Genomic DNA, 18,259 nt, shown 5'->3' with positions numbered 1-18,259 from the left:
CGAGCAGGGACCGGAAAGGGGGTGGGGGGTGGGGGGCAGGCGACCCATTCCCTGCACACATCTGCAAATGTTATAGGGATAAATTAATCATCATGAGGTAAACTGTAGTTGTGTTGGATCTATTGTATTTTGATAAATTTATTAGTACCAAAATCTAAATTTCGGGCGAATACGACAGAGACATTCGGGCAAATTGAGCTGGCCTGAAACCTTTTCATCGTGTACTAGTAGTTCCAACATTTCTCTCACAATACTAGTGTGTAGTGCTTCGTTTGAAACCCTATATTATATATAGCTGGTTGGCAGTAACGCTAAAACTAATAAATGTTGTTTTTTAGTTGGTGGTATTTTCGTTTAATTTGGGCACAAATTAGCCTGCCTTTCTCCCTCTCCCACCCCTACAAAACAAAAAAATCCGGAAAGCATTATAGAAAATTCTCTTCTTAACCGTTTAAGGAGTTTTAGACTATTAACTACTCAGTTGCCCCTCGCCCCCAAACAAAAAATCCTAGCTACGGCCCTGGGCATAGGCCTAAGCGTACGGGCTCTCATTTTTGTTGGGGTTGCAGGCAGATTTCTGCCAGAGTTGAACGAAAATCCCTGAATCTGGATAACACCAATTATTCATATTAGCTTTACTGCCAAACAGCAGGGCCTCAGCTAATGGCTAGAGGCAATGGTGTATGTGTTTTATTTTTTATTTAACGACACCACTAGAGCACACTGATTTATTAATCATTGGCTATTGGATGTCAAACATTTGGTAATTTTGACATACTAGTAGTCTTAGAGAGAAAACCCCCTACATTTTTCCATTAGTAGCAAGGCATCTTTTATATACACCATCCCAAAGATAGGATAGTACATACCATGGTCTTTGATATACCAGTCATGGAGCACTGGCTGGAACGAAAAATAGCCCAGTGAGCCCATTGATGGGAATCAATCCTAAACCAACTGCACTTTACCACTGGGCTGCGTCCCGCCCCTGTCGTGGGAGGAATGCATTGGGGGGGGGGGGGTTGTTAAAATAATAGAAAAATAGTTTATTGATACTGATGTTTTAAGTATGTAACCTCCCAGAAATGACTGCAAAATGGTGTCTTACACCTTCCATGCTCATTGGTTCATTGTTTAAATCCTAGTTACAGCCCTGAACAGCTATATATATATATATATATATATATATAGTGCATATAAATCACTACATATTTTTACATGGATTACAACTAATATTGTGTCAGAGTAAAATGATGGAAATACATCGTGAAAAGGTTTTAGGCCAGCTCATTTGCCCAAAATGCAATACCTGGATAGTATTCAAATGATATATAAAGGTAAATAGATGACCAGTGTATATAACTTGTGAATGTCCCCTTGGTAGGATTGAGTTCACAATAGTTATATAGAAATTGCATATCCGTGACCCATTTCCTTGTGAATTTGGTCATTCTACCCCTCTCTTAAGGGTGGGGCACAGATAGGGGAAAATTAAGCCAATTGTCATGTCCAGAAATGCCATAAAAATATAAATTTTGCGAATTTCGTTAATGTTGTGTCCCCTGAAATGCATAAAATACCCCCCCCTATTTCTAGGTTCCCCCAACCCCCCCCACCCCAATATCAGTGGTCAGGAGACAAATTCTGCCAGAGAGTATATAGACAAATGAATGTACCCTATTATGTCTTCAGAAATACTGACCATTTTAAATAAATTTAGAATGGAAATCCCCAAAACCATAAATTTGGTCATTTTAATCCAGTGTTAATCAATTTCAAATGGGTTCCCCACACCCATGTGCAAAGGCATGGTCAGCAATTTACTGGGTTATGACATTTAGTTTTTTGTACCATCAAATTGTTCATTACTGTATACCTTCATATTTAACTTAGGGCCCAATGTTGATGTTTGTTTGGGTAAAAATATAGGTGAATACATTTTACATCTTTTTTTTTTACAATTGTTACCGTGGTGAAGCACTTGCAATCTGTGTCACAATAACATATAAATGCATTTTGATACTTTTTACTATTTCTATTATTCTAATATCAGTGGTCAGGGTTTCTGCCAGAGAGTATGAAGGGTAAAATTATGTACCCTAAAATCTTGGGAATGAATGGATACATTTTAATAATTTTTAGAATGATTCTAGTAAGATAGCTGCTGCATAAAGGTTGTACATGAAATGCAGTGTCCAATTTCAAAAGATTCCAAACCCCATAGCAATAGGCATAGCCACCTAGTAGTGGCAGTTATGATCTGGAGTTTTCAAGTACCCTCAAATTATTGATTACCTGTGTCCTTTACTTTTGACCTTATGACCCAAAAGTTGTATGCACACAGCAAATAGTTTCCAGTTTTACATACCTTACCATGGTAACATAGTTTGCATTGGTTACCATGGTAACAGTTTCAATCTGGGTACCATGGTAACATATAGTTTTGAACTGGTTACCATGGTAACAGAATTAATAAGCTTCATATATCTTTTCTACAGGTATAGTACAATTATGTCACTATACATTGTTGTTTTTTCTCAGTCCTTGAAAATGATATTTTTTTTTTAATTTGTTTTCTGTTATGCATTGGTTACCTTGGTAACATAATTCACAATTTTCACACTACTCTTGTAAACAGCTAGGAGCTTATTATTACATCATTATACAGTGATTTGTATTCAAATAAATTCATTTAAAACATTTCATATGGGAAATGGTTCCTCTTTTTGCATTGGTTACCATGGTAACAGAATTAATAATGTTCATTTGAAAATGACAAGAAGTGAAAGGGCATATACCTTTTTTTAAATCTTGTGTCATTTGACAAAGCTATATAAAGTAATAGAGATAGTATACATATTTTTAGTGTCTATGTAATGTTGGACACAATGTCCACAAGTTACAAAAATGCGTTGATGGTGGTATGTGCATTTGACCCTATTATTCAAAAACAAAATTGGCTGTCTACTTAATTCTTTTTCTAAATCGAGTAGTATGGTTAATAGATCACACCATAGACTTAAATTAAAAGCAACTGATTTTAATAATATTACCAGAAATGTATAAAGTTTTCATAATTATTAATAAAATGGTATATTGAAAGTTGAAGCTGTTGCCATGGTAACATAAATAATATAACTGACTATAAAATGTTAGTGTTATGTCGGTGAATATTCTTAGGATATATGTGTATAATTTCATGCTGAAATGTCAAATGATTTAAATAATATTACCAGAAATGTATAATAGTTAATGTTGGAAATTATGTTCATAATTTTAAAAAATGTGTTGATAGCCGAATGCGCATCTGACCCTATTTTTCAGAACAAATGCGGTTGTCAACATAATTTTTTCTTTACATCAAGCAGTATGGTTAATAAATCACAGCATAGACTTAATTTAAAAGAAAAATATTAGTTTTTAATTAAAGTTTTCATAATTATTAATGAAAATATGGTATATTGAAATTTGCAGCTGTTACCATGGTAACATAAATAATATAACTAACTATAAAATGTTAGCGTTACGTAGATGGATATTCTTAGTATATATGTGTGTAATTTCATGCTGAAATGTCAACTGATTTTAATAATATTACTAAAAATGTATAATAGTTAATATGGACATTATGTTCATAATTTACAAAAAAGTGTTGATGACAGTATGTGCATTGCACCCTATTATTTGGAAAAAAATGGCAGTCTGCTTAATTGTTTCTTTAAATCAATCACTATGCTTAATAAATCACAGCATACACTTAAATTAAAAGAAAAATAGTAGTGTTTTATTCATGTTTTCTTAATTATTAATGAAAAAATTGTATATTGAAATTTGCAGCTGTTGCCATGGTAACATAAATAAAATAACCATCTACAAAATGCTATCTTTATGTAGGTGGATCATTATAGTATATATGGGTGTAATTTCATGTTAAAATGCCCATGAATTTTAATAAAATTACTAGAAATGTAGAACAGGTGAAAATTCTTTAAATTTAGCAAAAAGAATGCGGCAGGATAAGGGCTAAAATACTTTAGTTTAGATCTTGATGCATCATTAAATGTTCTTTCATATTAAAAATCTAGAGAGGTATCATGTTGGTTACTTGATCAAATAGCTTAAATAATTAATTATTATAATTGTTGACCGAAATCATTTGATCATTTTAAAAAGAAATGAAGTTATAAATGTTGTTTTTAATAGTTTGTATTACTATTCACATGCAAGTTTCTCTAGAAGAGAGCCAACATAGGCAAAACATCAGTCATTTGCCATCTGAAATCGCTATCAGACAATAGATACTGGTAATTATATGTAGGTTTTGTTGAAATACCATTTGATACAATAATACAGCAGCAGTTCATGATTTATAAAATTCTTATGAAGTCTTGAAAATCCCAGCTGATAAAGTGCATGCACCTAACTGATTCTGCGTCTTAACTTGTGTGTTTTAGAGCTGCGTATGGCAAGTCGGTTGACATCTGGGCTATTGGTTGTATTCTCGGAGAACTGAGCGACGGACAGCCACTGTTTCCCGGGGAGAGCGAGATTGACCAGCTGTTCGTCATTCAGAAGGTTATTGGGCCTTTGCCTCCAGACCAGATGAACATGTTCTACGAAAACCCACGCTTTTCAGGACTGAAGGTACATGCAGGATGTTTTTGTTTTAAATCTTAGATTTGTTAATCTACAGCCTGTTGATTGATGTTAGAGATCATTGTTACGTAATATGCAGTAACAGCTCTTCAAACGTAAGCAGCAATGCTGCTAGAAAAGCTGTTGAAAACATTATTTATGAGAGAATTCATTTTTGGGTATTTACATTGTTATTATTTGTATTTAATTTTTTTTTATCACTAACTGGTCCATATTTCATGGACTGCATCAAGACATACTCATTTATTTATAAGTTTCTTGATCTGCACTTCTAAAGGGAGATAATTCTTGATAAACTACAGTCAGACCAAAAGGGTTTTCTTTATTTCTCTCTAAAAATGGGTAGCAATCTGTGGAAAAGATATATGCTTACGTTTCTTTGGTACATCCTATTTTTTAAATTCAAGTTTTCCACTATTTCAGTTTCCTGCTGTATCGACTCCTGAAACGCTTGTAAAACGATACCAAGGAATCCTAAACAGTGCTCTCATCGACTTTATGGAGGTAAAACATTTCTACTCAAGAGTAATAGGCCTCATTTTAAAAGGAATGAGGTCATGTGCTTGAGCAGCATATGGTCAATTTAATTGTTTTTCAGTCATCCATGCTTTCAACTTAATCTATTCTTCACTAAAGATTTAAATGTGACAATTCAAATTCCATTGTTCACATCTGTAGATTCTTGAAAAATAGTCTACAGTTGGACTAAAAGTGTCATGTCACATGAATGGATTACATATTAATTTTTATTGTTTAGAATATCGGTGATCCATCTTCCATAATGATATTATTTTCTGTGTTTTATCAAAGGATAACATTAAGATTCTTAGTGACATCACATAATCAGAGTACAGTATATTATGATGGATAGTTTTTAATTGTGTTTTAATAATTGGTTACAGATGACTCTTCAGCTAGATCCACCAGACCGTGCGTCAATAGAGGACTGCCTGGATCATTCTTGTTTTGAGACCGAGCGACTTCTCAACCGACAGAACCCTCCTGCCAGAGGCACGAGTGCACACATCAAAAAACGCAAAACTGACTACAATGAGCAACTCAATGGGTTAGAGATATATTTAGTATTTTCTTTATATCTTTGTTGTTTTTACCCATATATTTCATGTGGGTAAATTTCTGTTCTGGTCAGCTTATGTTTACACTGGTTCAGGCAGTATTTATTACCATCCCAAACATTACAACTACAGATTATGTTGACAAGCACACATTTTAAAGTTCAACATTTTCTCTCGACTTTTAGTCTAATTGTTTTCAAGGGGGTATATGTTTTTAGGTTCTAGCCTGTCCTGTCTGTCTGTCACATATATAGATTTCCGGACTGGGGTTTTTCGCAATGCCTCAAGATATTGAGCTGAATTTTGTGTATATCTTTATCATGTACTGTTACATTTCAAGTTTCATGTTCGTGCCGCTTTACCCATTTATGACAGAGTTATGGCTCTTGAACTTGTATACAAAAATGTGTAATTCTGGACTTTTTTTTTTCGGAATGCCTCAAGATATTGAGTTGAAATTGTTTGTATAGCTCTATGATTGCAGATTAAGTTTAACGTTTATTGTGATTTAAAAAAAAGTTCACAGAGTTATGGCCTTTGAATGGCTATACGAATATTAGTTGGGCTCAATATGGGTCATGTAATTGCTTTAATAGCAGTACTCTTAGAATGCTTGATTGTTTTGTTTTTCAAATGGGCATATGTTGTCATGGACCAAGATCAAATTAGTATTTGTCCCATAACTCTGGTAGTTGAAAAAACTGAAGTATATGAAAAACAATATGTAGTTGATTTTGTTATGAATTGATTAGAACTTGTTCTTGGCAAACAAAGATAATAGTAATAGGTCACAACACAATATGTTATTATCCTTTTTGAATGAAGTATTTGGTTTTTTATCTGATTTATTTTGTGATTTATAATTTATTAAGTCTTCGTTTTTAATTTAGTTGACTATTTTTGGCAATTTCAGTGACTGTTCTAAGGCAAACAGTCGACCATGTTCAGTATTTGGCTTAGACCATAAAGAAGACTTAGAAAAAATGGACATTTGTGATACTGGCAAGGTAGACCAGCAAAACCAAATTCAAAGCAAATACTTGAAACAGGTGAAAAATCAGTCAAAGATCAAATCAAACGGCAAGGATGTGGTGCTCACACAAGTGAAAAGTCAAAACGACATCAGTGAGGAGAATTTCGATGTCAATGTAAGGGAGTACAGATCACAGACTAAAATTGGCGTCAGTCAGTCACAGCACAACATGGAGATAGATTCGGATTTTAGATCTAAAAATATTGCTAAGACGGATAATCGACATCAGAGTACGTTCTCTGACTTTCGTAGTACGAACAATAGGGATTTTTATTCTAGTGTTTCTAAGAAGCAGCTGCCGTTGTTGGACACGGGCGAGGAGGCCGAGAGTGAGGAGGGTATGGACTGGACCGCTTGTGATTCCAAGTACATGAAGAAGAAGGAGCCAGTACACCATTCGGAGACGGATCACAATAACGACCAGCAGACGAACGACGTAGACGAACACTCGACAGACACGTCCTTCGACAGTCGCAGCAATAAGGCAAGCACCTACACCATAAACCTTGAAGCTCCTGGTCAGAATAATCCTCTTAAAGGTTCTGCATCACCACGGAACGAAAGGAAAAAGGTAAATCCTCTAGTTGTTTTAGTTTGTTTTGTTTAACACCACTAGAGAACATTAATTATTAATCATTGGCTATTGGATGTCAAACATATGGTCATTTTGACACAGTCATAGAGAGAAAACCCGCTACATTTATTACATTAGTAGCAAGGGACTTTTTATATGTACCATTCCACAGACAGGATAACACATACCACAGCCTTTGATTTCCAGTCATGGTGCCTCTAGATGTTTTCTCAAGGCAAAGGGAACATATTCAAAGATTACAAATTTGCAGTGAATTGCATAAATAGCACTATTTACTGGTCACATATATGTTGGTTTTGTCTGTTTATGTCTGCCTGAGTCAGTATTATATTTTTTGTAGTTAGCTTTTCATAAGTTATGATGGTTACTTGTAGCTAAGTAAATGGTCAGAATTTAAGAGTAGACATATATTAAATTGCTTAATCTGAATTAATACTTTTTTCTCAATTGTCAAGATATTTGTCCAGTTATTAAAAAAAACAAATACACCCTTAGTTGATATTACTTTGGTGTCAAATAACTGAAAGCTTTGTTATAAATATTTGCATCATATGAATGGTAAGTTTTACTGTTATTGGTTTTGCTTCTTTTTCTTTTTTTAAACGTTACATTGTTTAATGAATACTTCAGTGTCATGTTGGGTTTCTTCTTCAGTTTTTAAACCAGGCCACGCAGGATGAATTGTACAGAATTAAGTCGAGTACGTTGGGAAAGAAAAAGAGCCGAGACGCTGCGGCTCCTATTAATAACGTAACAGAGAAGCTGTCTGATGCCAAGGTACTGAAGCTCTAGCCTACATTCTTTTCATTACTTGTTTACACAGTTTTCTATTCCATGGTCCGTGCTTATAAAACTTTTAGAGTCTAGAGTCAAATCTTTAATGGCGTCACATTGTATGCAATTTTGCATGGCATTGCCATGATATTAAAGTCTTAAACTCATATTAAAGTCTTGAGACTAGCATACTGCAGTTATTATCCACATAGTTCAAGATATTTTGGGAAATATAATCAGTATGACCCACGTGTGTCATAATGATTTCACGTGCACAACAAATGACGTAATTTTATGAAGCAACGTCAAAACTTTAAAGTGCTCAACTTCAAAAATGGTACAACATTCTTTGCTTCAACAATTGTAATTGCGTCCTATCTCCATGTATCTGACAGGGAAAAACAGACTATAAATTTATTCATATCATCTGTGGTACTTTAGAAATGTCAGCCAGAATGCCAGAGTTTGATGGTGATCCTGTCATTTGTTTTGTATTTTGTTTTAGCTTCAACCATCAGGTGAGGCTGCCTCGAGATTCAAGGAATCACACAACTATGCTCCAGCCAGGAAACCACGGAACCAGTATATTGGTGAGTTACGCCACAACACTTACAGCACTGTGCAAACTTGTAATTATACTCGAGGCTAAAAAGTCTGTCATATAAACTGTTTAATCTAGTGTGTTCTAAGCTAACAATGTTGACTTTCAAATTTAAAAAACAAATATTTTGGGAGCGCTTTTTGTGTTTGTGTGATTTTGCTTTATGACCATTTTATAAATATACTTGTGTATCTCTTCAATTATTATACAGTGTAACCTCTCGAAACCGGATCACACCGGGGACCTGATATTTATCTGATTTAGACAGAATCCGGTGTTTTAGAGGGTCACATTTTAGAATTTAGAAAAATTCTGGAACATGAAACGTGGCCCGTTTTAACAGGATTCCGGTTTGTCCATGGTCCGGTTTAAATAGGTTTCACTGTTTGTATTGCCAGACATTAGTTGGTTTTTGTTGTTTTTTAAAATTTATTTCATACTAATATTTAGTGAATTAAAGTTGAAGTATATATGTGTGTATGTATTTTTACCAGATGAGCGAAGTCAATCCCCAGGTATGAGTCAGACTGCACTTGACAATTCAGAGCATCCTTCTTTTGTCAATGATTTTTTTTTCTATCTTTTTTTTTTCTTTCTTTTGCTGTGCATCAGAGTTGCTTGTAACAGATCAACGTGTTTGTTCCTAACACCTGCACTTAGACAAATGTATTTCTGATTTTTGCAAAATATTCTCATTGTGTGTCATGAAACAATTATACTTGACATCCAATGGTCGATGATTAATAAATCAATGTGCTCTAGTGGTGTTGTTAAATAAAACAAACTTTAGAAACAATAATACAGTTTGTGCTGTTTTGAGATTTTTTTTTTAATGCCCAGATGTTGAAGTATTGCCTATGTGAGGAACCATCTAGTAGTGCTGAAAATATTGGAAACCAGATTGTTATAATTCAGATCAATAATATATTATGTAGTGGTATTAGAAAGTTAACAACAGAGATGTGAAGAAATAGCCTGTCACATTGCTTGCTTAGTTTTTTGTTTTTTGTTTCTTCATTGATCACTAGTATAGACTGATGTAATGATATATGAGCATTTTTAAAATATATATATATATATATATATATATATAAATATTGTATAATTATAATATTACATATTAACTGCTTACAGACTTGTTTAATTTAGTTTTTATCTTAGAACTACTTAGAAGAACATGTTTTCATTGAAACTAAAATAGGTAATGTAACGGTATATAATTTAGAATTATTGCTAGTTTTTTCCCCATCAACAATTATTTACTAATTTTACTGTTAAATACATGTAGCTAAATAATTTTATATAACAATATTCTGTTATTTTTTAGACTTCTAGTTTGATTTACAAAAAAAACAAAAAAAGAAAACGACCAAAAACCTAACTTTTGTAACTGCATTGTTTTTTTTATTCCAATTTAGTCTTAGTTATAAAATAGATACATATGTATAATGATATAATTAATACATTAAGTTTGAGTGTAAAAATACTTTCCTGCAAAATAACATTTTAGAAGTTGTTTTTTGTTGACATAACTTTCACATTGTGGTATATCATATACATTGAATTTTGTGAGTGAAAGCATGTTTCTGATGTAATATTTTAAAAGTTTGATAGAGAAAATAACAACACAGTTCTAGTCTCTTATGTCCTATTTTAATTATCTTAACATTAATTAACATCGCTCATTGTTAAATGAATGTTAGATTAAATCTAAAATTAATTGTTTATGCTGCCATTTACAAAATCATCAAATATGAATTAAATTTGTAAAAAATCTTTTTTACAATTCCAGCAGAATTCTTGAGAAAAATCCCCAAATTCAAAGCCTACTTTATTTTGCTACATTTTGTCTGGCTGAGACAAATTCAGTTTGACTGTACGGTTCTAAATAAAATTCAACAAATTGCTAACAGTATTTTTCGTTCAGTTTGTTTAAACCATGACGTGTTGATAGATTATTTTAGAGAGGTGTTTACACATGTATGTTTTGTTCACATGCAAGGCTTAATGCAATATATTGTGTTCCATCTGCAATACCTTTTGTTCCATCAGCCAAATGTTACAATTTGTTAATAGCTTTTACTGTAATGTATTCAGCCGACATTCACCATTAATATAAAAAGCAACTAGCAAAATAGGCTGTGATTAAAATAGAGATCAGCAGTATTTTTAACATTAAACTGCAAATATATCATTAAGAAACTGCATCTAGTTAATGCATGTCACATGCTATTACGATGTATAATTATTGGATTATTTCCATAAGTCATGAATATTTGAGACCGTAATAAGTAGTGCCTGTTTTTTTCTCCTTTGTTTTTTTAACAGTGTTTACTGACTGGAATATGTTTTTTTACACATTAAATAGACAGAAAATATGTAAAATTTATAATATCACTTGCCAGTATTCAATATAATGTATTGGTGATCACTTTAAAGACAAATGATTGGATGGCTACTCCTTGGAGATGACCTACATGTTAACTTCTAACCATCCACTGAAATTAATGATATAGATACTACTAACATTTGTAACAAATGTCCTAGCGTCATACATATAATATTCTGTACAATTGTGTTGAGTCTTTTGTATGCATTGCGTAAGCTATATGTTGTTTTATTCCATCTTACTTGGTAGTACTCATGAAGATCATCCTGACTAAAACTACTATCTATTTTTAGACTTCAGTTTCTCTCAGCACGATATGACACGTGACTCCCGCCACCTGAACCTGCAGGCTAGGTCGTATGCGAAGTATGCAGGTCACCAGCCCTACCATCTCCGCACCGAGTCCCCGTCCGTCAGTCATCACTCGTCATGGTACGGTACTCTTAGTAAATGTAACAGTCCACACCTGTTGACTCCTTACCACCTCCCTGTCTGTCAGTCATCACTCGTCATGGTACGGTACTCTTAGTAAATGTAACAGTCCACACCTGTTGACTCCTTACCACCTCCCTGTCTGTCAGTCATCACTCGTCATGGTACGGTACTCTTAGTAAATGTAACAGTCCACACCTGTTGACTCCTTACCACCTCCCTGTCTGTCAGTCATCACTCGTCATGGTACGGTACTCTTAGTAAATGTAACAGTCCACACCTGTTGACTCCTTACCACCTCCCTGTCTGTCAGTCATCACTCGTCATGGTACGGTACTCTTAGTAAATGTAACAGTCCACACCTGTTGACTCCTTACCACCTCCCTGTCTGTCAGTCATCACTCGTCATGGTACGGTACTCTTAGTAAATGTAACAGTCCACACCTATTGACTCCTTACCACCTCCCTGTCTGTCAGTCATCACTCGTCATGGTACGGTACTCTTAGTAAATGTAACCCACACCTGTTGACTCCTTACCACCTCCCTGTCTGTCAGTCATCACTCGTCATGGTACGGTACTCTTAGTAAATGTAACAGTCCACACCTGTTGACTCCTTACCACCTCCCTGTCTGTCAGTCATCACTCGTCATGGTACGGTACTCTTAGTAAATGTAACAGTCCACACCTGTTGACTCCTTACCACCTCCCTGTCTGTCAGTCATCACTCGTCATGGTACGGTACTCTTAGTAAATGTAACAGTCCACACCTGTTGACTCCTTACCACCTCCCTGTCTGTCAGTCATCACTCGTCATGGTACGGTACTCTTAGTAAATGTAACAGTCCACACCTGTTGACTCCTTACCACCTCCCTGTCTGTCAGTCATCACTCGTCATGGTACGGTACTCTTAGTAAATGTAACAGTCCACATCTGTTGGCTCTACTGTTCTACTTAAGCAGTGTTTACACTAATATTTTTAAAATGTACTTCATGCAATCTCCTTTGTGGTAGTATGTCATTATGTTTGATAATTTTAAGAAGTGGATTGGGAGGGAGTGTGTGTAAAGTAGGGTAGAGAGTCAAATCTGAGGCTGAGGTGGTAAAATATGCTTTGCTCCTCGTCCAAGTTAAGACAAATTAATATAACTGCCCCACCCCTACCAGATGCATAGAATGTTGACAGAGTAGATTGAATTTGATCTAAAATGCCAATAATTACCTTTGAGTATATATGGTGCCTTCACATTTTAAAGATCATTTCAAATGACTATCATATTTTCTGTAGTTGACGTTCACCTTGATAATTTTGATAAAGTTTCTAACAAAATTTCATGATTAATAATTTCAAAAAACCTTTGATGTAAGACAAAGAGAACATCAGTTGTAAGTTTCTAGATATTGTGTGACACTCTTGTAATATTCTGTAGCATTGTTGAAAACAAAAGCTTTTCTTGTGTTGTTGTTAGGCGGGGAATTGACAACTCGGGACATCCAGATAGACACAATGGAATTTCAATGTACAGTCTTGCCAGGAGAAAGAAGAAACAAAAATTCATGCAGGTAAAAAACACTGAAAAACACAGTTTTAGTAATTATATGTAGAAGTGGATTTTATTTACTTAACACAGTTACTGTGTATCTAATCCTGCATCTTCATGTGGTGTACTTATTTTTATGTGTGACTTTTCCTTGTTGTTTATATACTCTTCAAAAAAAGAAACGCAAAAGGGTACAAATGGGTTATAACTCCGATTTTATGTTTCCTACCGGTTCATGCTTTGTGAATATAAGGTCATTGCATGTCCCAAACACATTCCCACGGTTACATTCGATAAAACGCAGCTACTGTACAATAAAGTTCCAAAATGTGAATATTCGCAAAAACGCAGCCACGTGCAAATCATGTCACCACTGCACGTGCGTTGTCTGCACGTGCAACATGAACACCGACAGTATAAAAGTGCAGGGTGTTCGCTTGCCTGGCCTCTGTATCTGGCCGACAGTTGACAATCCAGGACATGCCACGTCTCAGTGAACCGCAGAGAAACAATGCCATCGGCCGACTAGACGCAGGCGAATCCAGAACGGCCGTTGCCAGGGCATTCCATGTGTCCCCAAGCACCATCTCCAGACTGTGGGACCGTTACCAGCAACATGGATCAACACGTGACCTCCCTAGATCCGGTCGACCACGGGTCACTACCCCCGGGCAGGACCGCTACATCCGGGTACGCCACCTTCGGGAACGATTGACTACTGCCACCTCCACAGCCGCAGCAATACCAGGTTTGCGCAGGATATCCGACCAGACCGTACGGAACCGCCTACGTGAGGTAGGAATTCGTGCCAGACGTCCAGTTCGAGGTGTCATCTTAACACCACAACACCGTCGACTCCGACTGCAGTGGTGCCAGATTCATCGACAATGGCCTCAACTGCGATGGAGACAGGTGTGGTTCAGTGACGAGTCCCGATTTCTGCTCCGACGTCATGATGGAAGATGTCGCGTGTATAGGCGTCGTGGTGAACGTTATGCGGCAAACTGCGTGCAGGAAGTGGACAGATTCGGCGGGGGTAGTGTCATGGTGTGGGCAGTCATCTCACACACTGGCAGAACTGACCTGGTCCACGTGCAGGGCAAGCTGAATGCACAGGGCTACATTGACCAGATCCTCCGGCCACACATCGTTCCAGTTATGGCCAACGCCAACGCAGTGTTCCAACATGACAACGCCAGGCCTCACACAGCACGTCTCACAACGGTTTTCCAACAGAACAACAACATTAATGTCCTTCCTTGGCCATCGATATCACCGGATTTGAACCCAATTGAGCATCTATGGGACGAGTTGGACCGACGCCTCCGACAGCGACAACCACAGCCCCAGACCCTGCCCGAGCTGGCAGCAGCCTTGCAGGCCGAGTGGGCCACCATCCCCCGGGACGTCATCCGTACTCTGGTTGCTTCAATGGGCAGGCGGTGCCAGGCAGTTGTCAACACACGCGGAGGCCACACCCGGTATTGACTCCAGATGACCTTGACCTTGGTGGTGTGTCCTATCACTTACTCACAATGGACTAGAGTGAATTGTGAACAATCCTGCAACATTTGGTAATTATCGGACTCACCATTCAATAATTAAATCAATTCTCCAAATGTTACGACAATGTGGTTTTGCGTTTCTTCTTTTGAAGAGTATATATCTTGTGTATTATGTATTAAAAGATACCTGTAAACACAGTAAAATTTACATTATAAACTACCAATAAATGTATAGAAATGCATAAACAGATAGGACAGCATATAAATAAACATCAAGTAAGAGATAAAGAATTATTTTTTAAACATTTGTAAAAGATGTATAAAATCGTAAGAAACATTTTTATTTATAAACTTAGGAAAGTTGAAATATGCATGAGATGTTATAGTGAAAATTGCAATCACTCGCTTGGTTTAATTTAACTGTAACAGTCAATATAATTATATTTTCTTATATTCTTTGTTATTGATCTGGCGTTGGTGTATATAACAGCTCTGTGTTGGTTTTCACACTTCTATACTGGACTTGAAACACTTTTCTTTTCAGTTTTACTTCGGGGTATGTGAGCTCTTTTAAAAAGAAATTTGTGACTTTGTAGTCATTGTATCAATATATCAGTGTTTGACAAAACAATTAGAATTATATATTAAGTGCATTTCTTGTTTAGAATGTCAATGTCTACATATCCAATCCTTTGGATTGTCCTGCAGTTTATAGAAACCTACACTGGATTTTACTACCTGAAATAAAAAAAATTTATGACAGACAAAATATTGGTAGATAAAGTCGAGTTTGAGCTACTAAAAACATTAGGACAACCTAAAATATGTAGACATTGACATTCTAAGTAGGAAAATGTATTCAATAAGTAATTCTAATTGTTAAGAAAGCTCTGTGAGCCATAACTATGTTATGATGGCTACGAAGTTAGGAATGTTTCAGCAATATCCAATCTACTGAATACTAAGACTTTTTTATTATTTAGATAACCAGGAATTCGTGCAGTAGTAGACTGGTAATGGAATGACACTGTTCTTGTAGTCCTCTATAATCTCTGATCTTTATCTCCATTTTACTCCTATTAACACCTATGCTACTCGATCAGTAGGCCAACAGGTTTTGTCAGATTTAAAGTATTTTGTGACTCCAGTATTTGACACAATTCAAACTACCGTATATCTTCGCCTATAAGTCGAATTTTTTTCACCCAAAAATTATTTTATAACTTGGGGGGTCGACTTATAAGAGGGTAAAAAAATTTCACCAAAAAATATTACTGTTTTGGGGATTATTTTACAAGTTTTATTGTTGAAGTATGCCATGTATTTATACTCAAATATGTTAATTTGACACATTTATTTTTTATAACCTATTATTTTTGGCATTAGAACGGTTTTGGTTATGCGAAAAGGCGTACGATCTCACTCACTTGCCAAGACAACAGTCCACTTAGTTAAATTAACAGTCATAACTAATAGTAAAAATGTAAACAATACTAACTACCTGTTGCCTGAATTTATTTTGAAATCTGGTCACTGGCATTAATGGTTGTTCAAACAATGTTTTGGCGGTGATTAACTTCATGAATATTACTAAGCTTTCCCTTAAAATAGACTGATCTCTGCAGTTCACTTATCTGGAGCAATAGGGACACACATCATTTGGTACAAAAACCAGTGTACTTTCCAGAGTTATCCTCCTTACATGTATTAATATGGCGGCAAAACGTGATACTTTCAGTTTTATCGTAGTGATCTGTTGTCAGCGTTTATAAATAAAGTTGTTGTCTGTGCACAAAACCATCTGTACAGTACTATACAGTAACAGTCAAACAGCTTTCACTCTCTTCTAAGGGAATATTTCGTTTTGATGCTATGTAATAATGATAGTTTGATTGGAATAGTCTGATCATATTGCGATGTACAAAACGTGAAAACCGAAGTTTGTAAAATAATTTTCTTTTGTTCAAATATTATTGTTCTCATGTGCTGAAAATAAGAAATATTTCAATATTTATAAGTAGTTTTTCATGGGTCGACTTATAAACGGGTCAATAAAAAAATACGTTTTCAGGGCTTGAAATTAGGGACTCGACTTATAGCCGAGATCGACTTACAGGCGAAGATATACGGTACTATAGATAAGGCTATGACCTTTTTTTTCAAGTTGGAAAGGAAATATTCTCATTTTGAATGGCAAAATCACTAACTTTTTGTTTTAACCTGCAGAACAAAATGAAAGAAATTGAAATTGTTAAATTGAAAATTTTGAAATTTCTGGAATTAAATCTCTTAAAAAGTCGGTACCAAGGAATTTGTGTTATATTTCAAATATAAAATTCTGCATTAAAACGGTTTCCTTTTGTAAGTGATATAACTGATCATATTTAGTTCTTCTCCTGTTGTATATTTCTGTATAACCTTTATCAACATGTTGCATGACATGTCAATCTTTCCTCACTGGCACACACTGAACAAATATAATAGCAGCAGCTATTACACAACAGCTGGCTTTAAATTTTTTTAAATTAAATACATGTATCTACTTGCAGTTTCATTCTCAGTTAAGCTAGATGTTGCTGCCTGCCAACCTGTTTCCTTTCACTAATTGCTTGTTTTACGGTACATTATAAATCTTTATAGAGGATATCAAACTGCCATACTTCTGATTTAAAATGAAAAGTGTCAAAATTAAATTTAATAACATCATGTCATAACTTATTTTATTGGTTGCACAATAATACAAATGGCAAATAATTAAGAACTGACAGCAATTATTTTTGGTTCATGCAAGTATGAACCGAAAAAACAATGTGCACACTGTATGACTCACTGTATGACTCCAGGTCATACAAAAGTGTGCACATAATTTTATAATTAAATTTATATGCATACTTTAACAATACATAACTGAATTTATTTTGTTTAGCTTTAAATACGCCTGTAGTATTGTTTGTGTAAACTTCATTGATACTTATGTCGCTTAAGAATGCAAACGTTCATTCACTATTATTTGAATCAGGTGATTTTTTTAAACGACGTAATTTTGATAAGCGACGCCATTTCATCTAGCTGCTGTGCATTTTTATGGATCATTTCGTTATATTGGAAGGAATTGTCCTATTCGTGTTTAGTTTATATTTTATGAAAGTGAACGAAGGGAACGTACGTGTTTAACATTTATGCTGTCGGTGGAACCGTTTAATTTTCGCCAATAGCTGTAGAACATCGCTTACAAGTAAGTTACAGCCGTGAAGTTTCCTACACGATTTCTTTGGCCACCGACCAAGTCTCATGTCATAATTAGCGAAGAGGTTTTTTTTGTGTTTGTTTGTTTTTGTTAAATCAAAACGTATAGATTTACATGTCTACTTTGCTATAGCATTTTCCATCAATTTATCGTATACATTTTTTAAAATTGCTTTTGTAGCTTTCACGTGTATTTTCTTCAAAATATCTAAACATGGTTGCCTGAATAATCCGGCTTGTTGCACAAAAATAGTGGGAGGTGGGGGGGGGGGGGGGGGGGGGGGGGTAGGCGTGGCTTAAATAAAAGTAAGAACCTCTGGACCAATCAGATTTCCGTAAAGTGTATAGACGCAAAGTAAATTTAATTATATCATTATAAACTATAAATATGTTGAAAGTATGTATAAACAT

At 35.2% G+C, this 18,259-nt stretch overlaps 1 protein-coding gene across 2 annotated transcripts in view; it reads left to right on the top strand.

The window, feature by feature from the left end:
• LOC121376048 (cyclin-dependent kinase-like 5) overlaps positions 1-18,259 on the top strand; it is a 47,753-nt gene that overhangs the window by 23,910 nt on the left and 5,584 nt on the right. The window contains exons 9-17 of one of the 2 annotated variants that reach the window (XM_041503825.1): positions 4,455-4,644; positions 5,080-5,160; positions 5,559-5,722; positions 6,646-7,336; positions 8,015-8,137; positions 8,640-8,724; positions 9,230-9,250; positions 11,418-11,556; positions 13,026-13,119. In XM_041503825.1, coding sequence (XP_041359759.1) covers positions 4,455-4,644; positions 5,080-5,160; positions 5,559-5,722; positions 6,646-7,336; positions 8,015-8,137; positions 8,640-8,724; positions 9,230-9,250; positions 11,418-11,556; positions 13,026-13,119 — 1,588 coding nt within the window. The remainder of the gene's footprint in view (positions 1-4,454; positions 4,645-5,079; positions 5,161-5,558; positions 5,723-6,645; positions 7,337-8,014; positions 8,138-8,639; positions 8,725-9,229; positions 9,251-11,417; positions 11,557-13,025; positions 13,120-18,259) is intronic. The other variant, XM_041503826.1, reaches the window with a different exon arrangement.

This window comes from Gigantopelta aegis, chromosome 6, assembly GCF_016097555.1.
Source record: "Gigantopelta aegis isolate Gae_Host chromosome 6, Gae_host_genome, whole genome shotgun sequence".
NCBI lineage: Eukaryota > Metazoa > Mollusca > Gastropoda > Neomphalida > Peltospiridae > Gigantopelta > Gigantopelta aegis.
The sequence above is the reverse complement of the archived record's forward strand: the minus strand, read 5'-3'. Positions and strand labels throughout refer to the sequence as shown.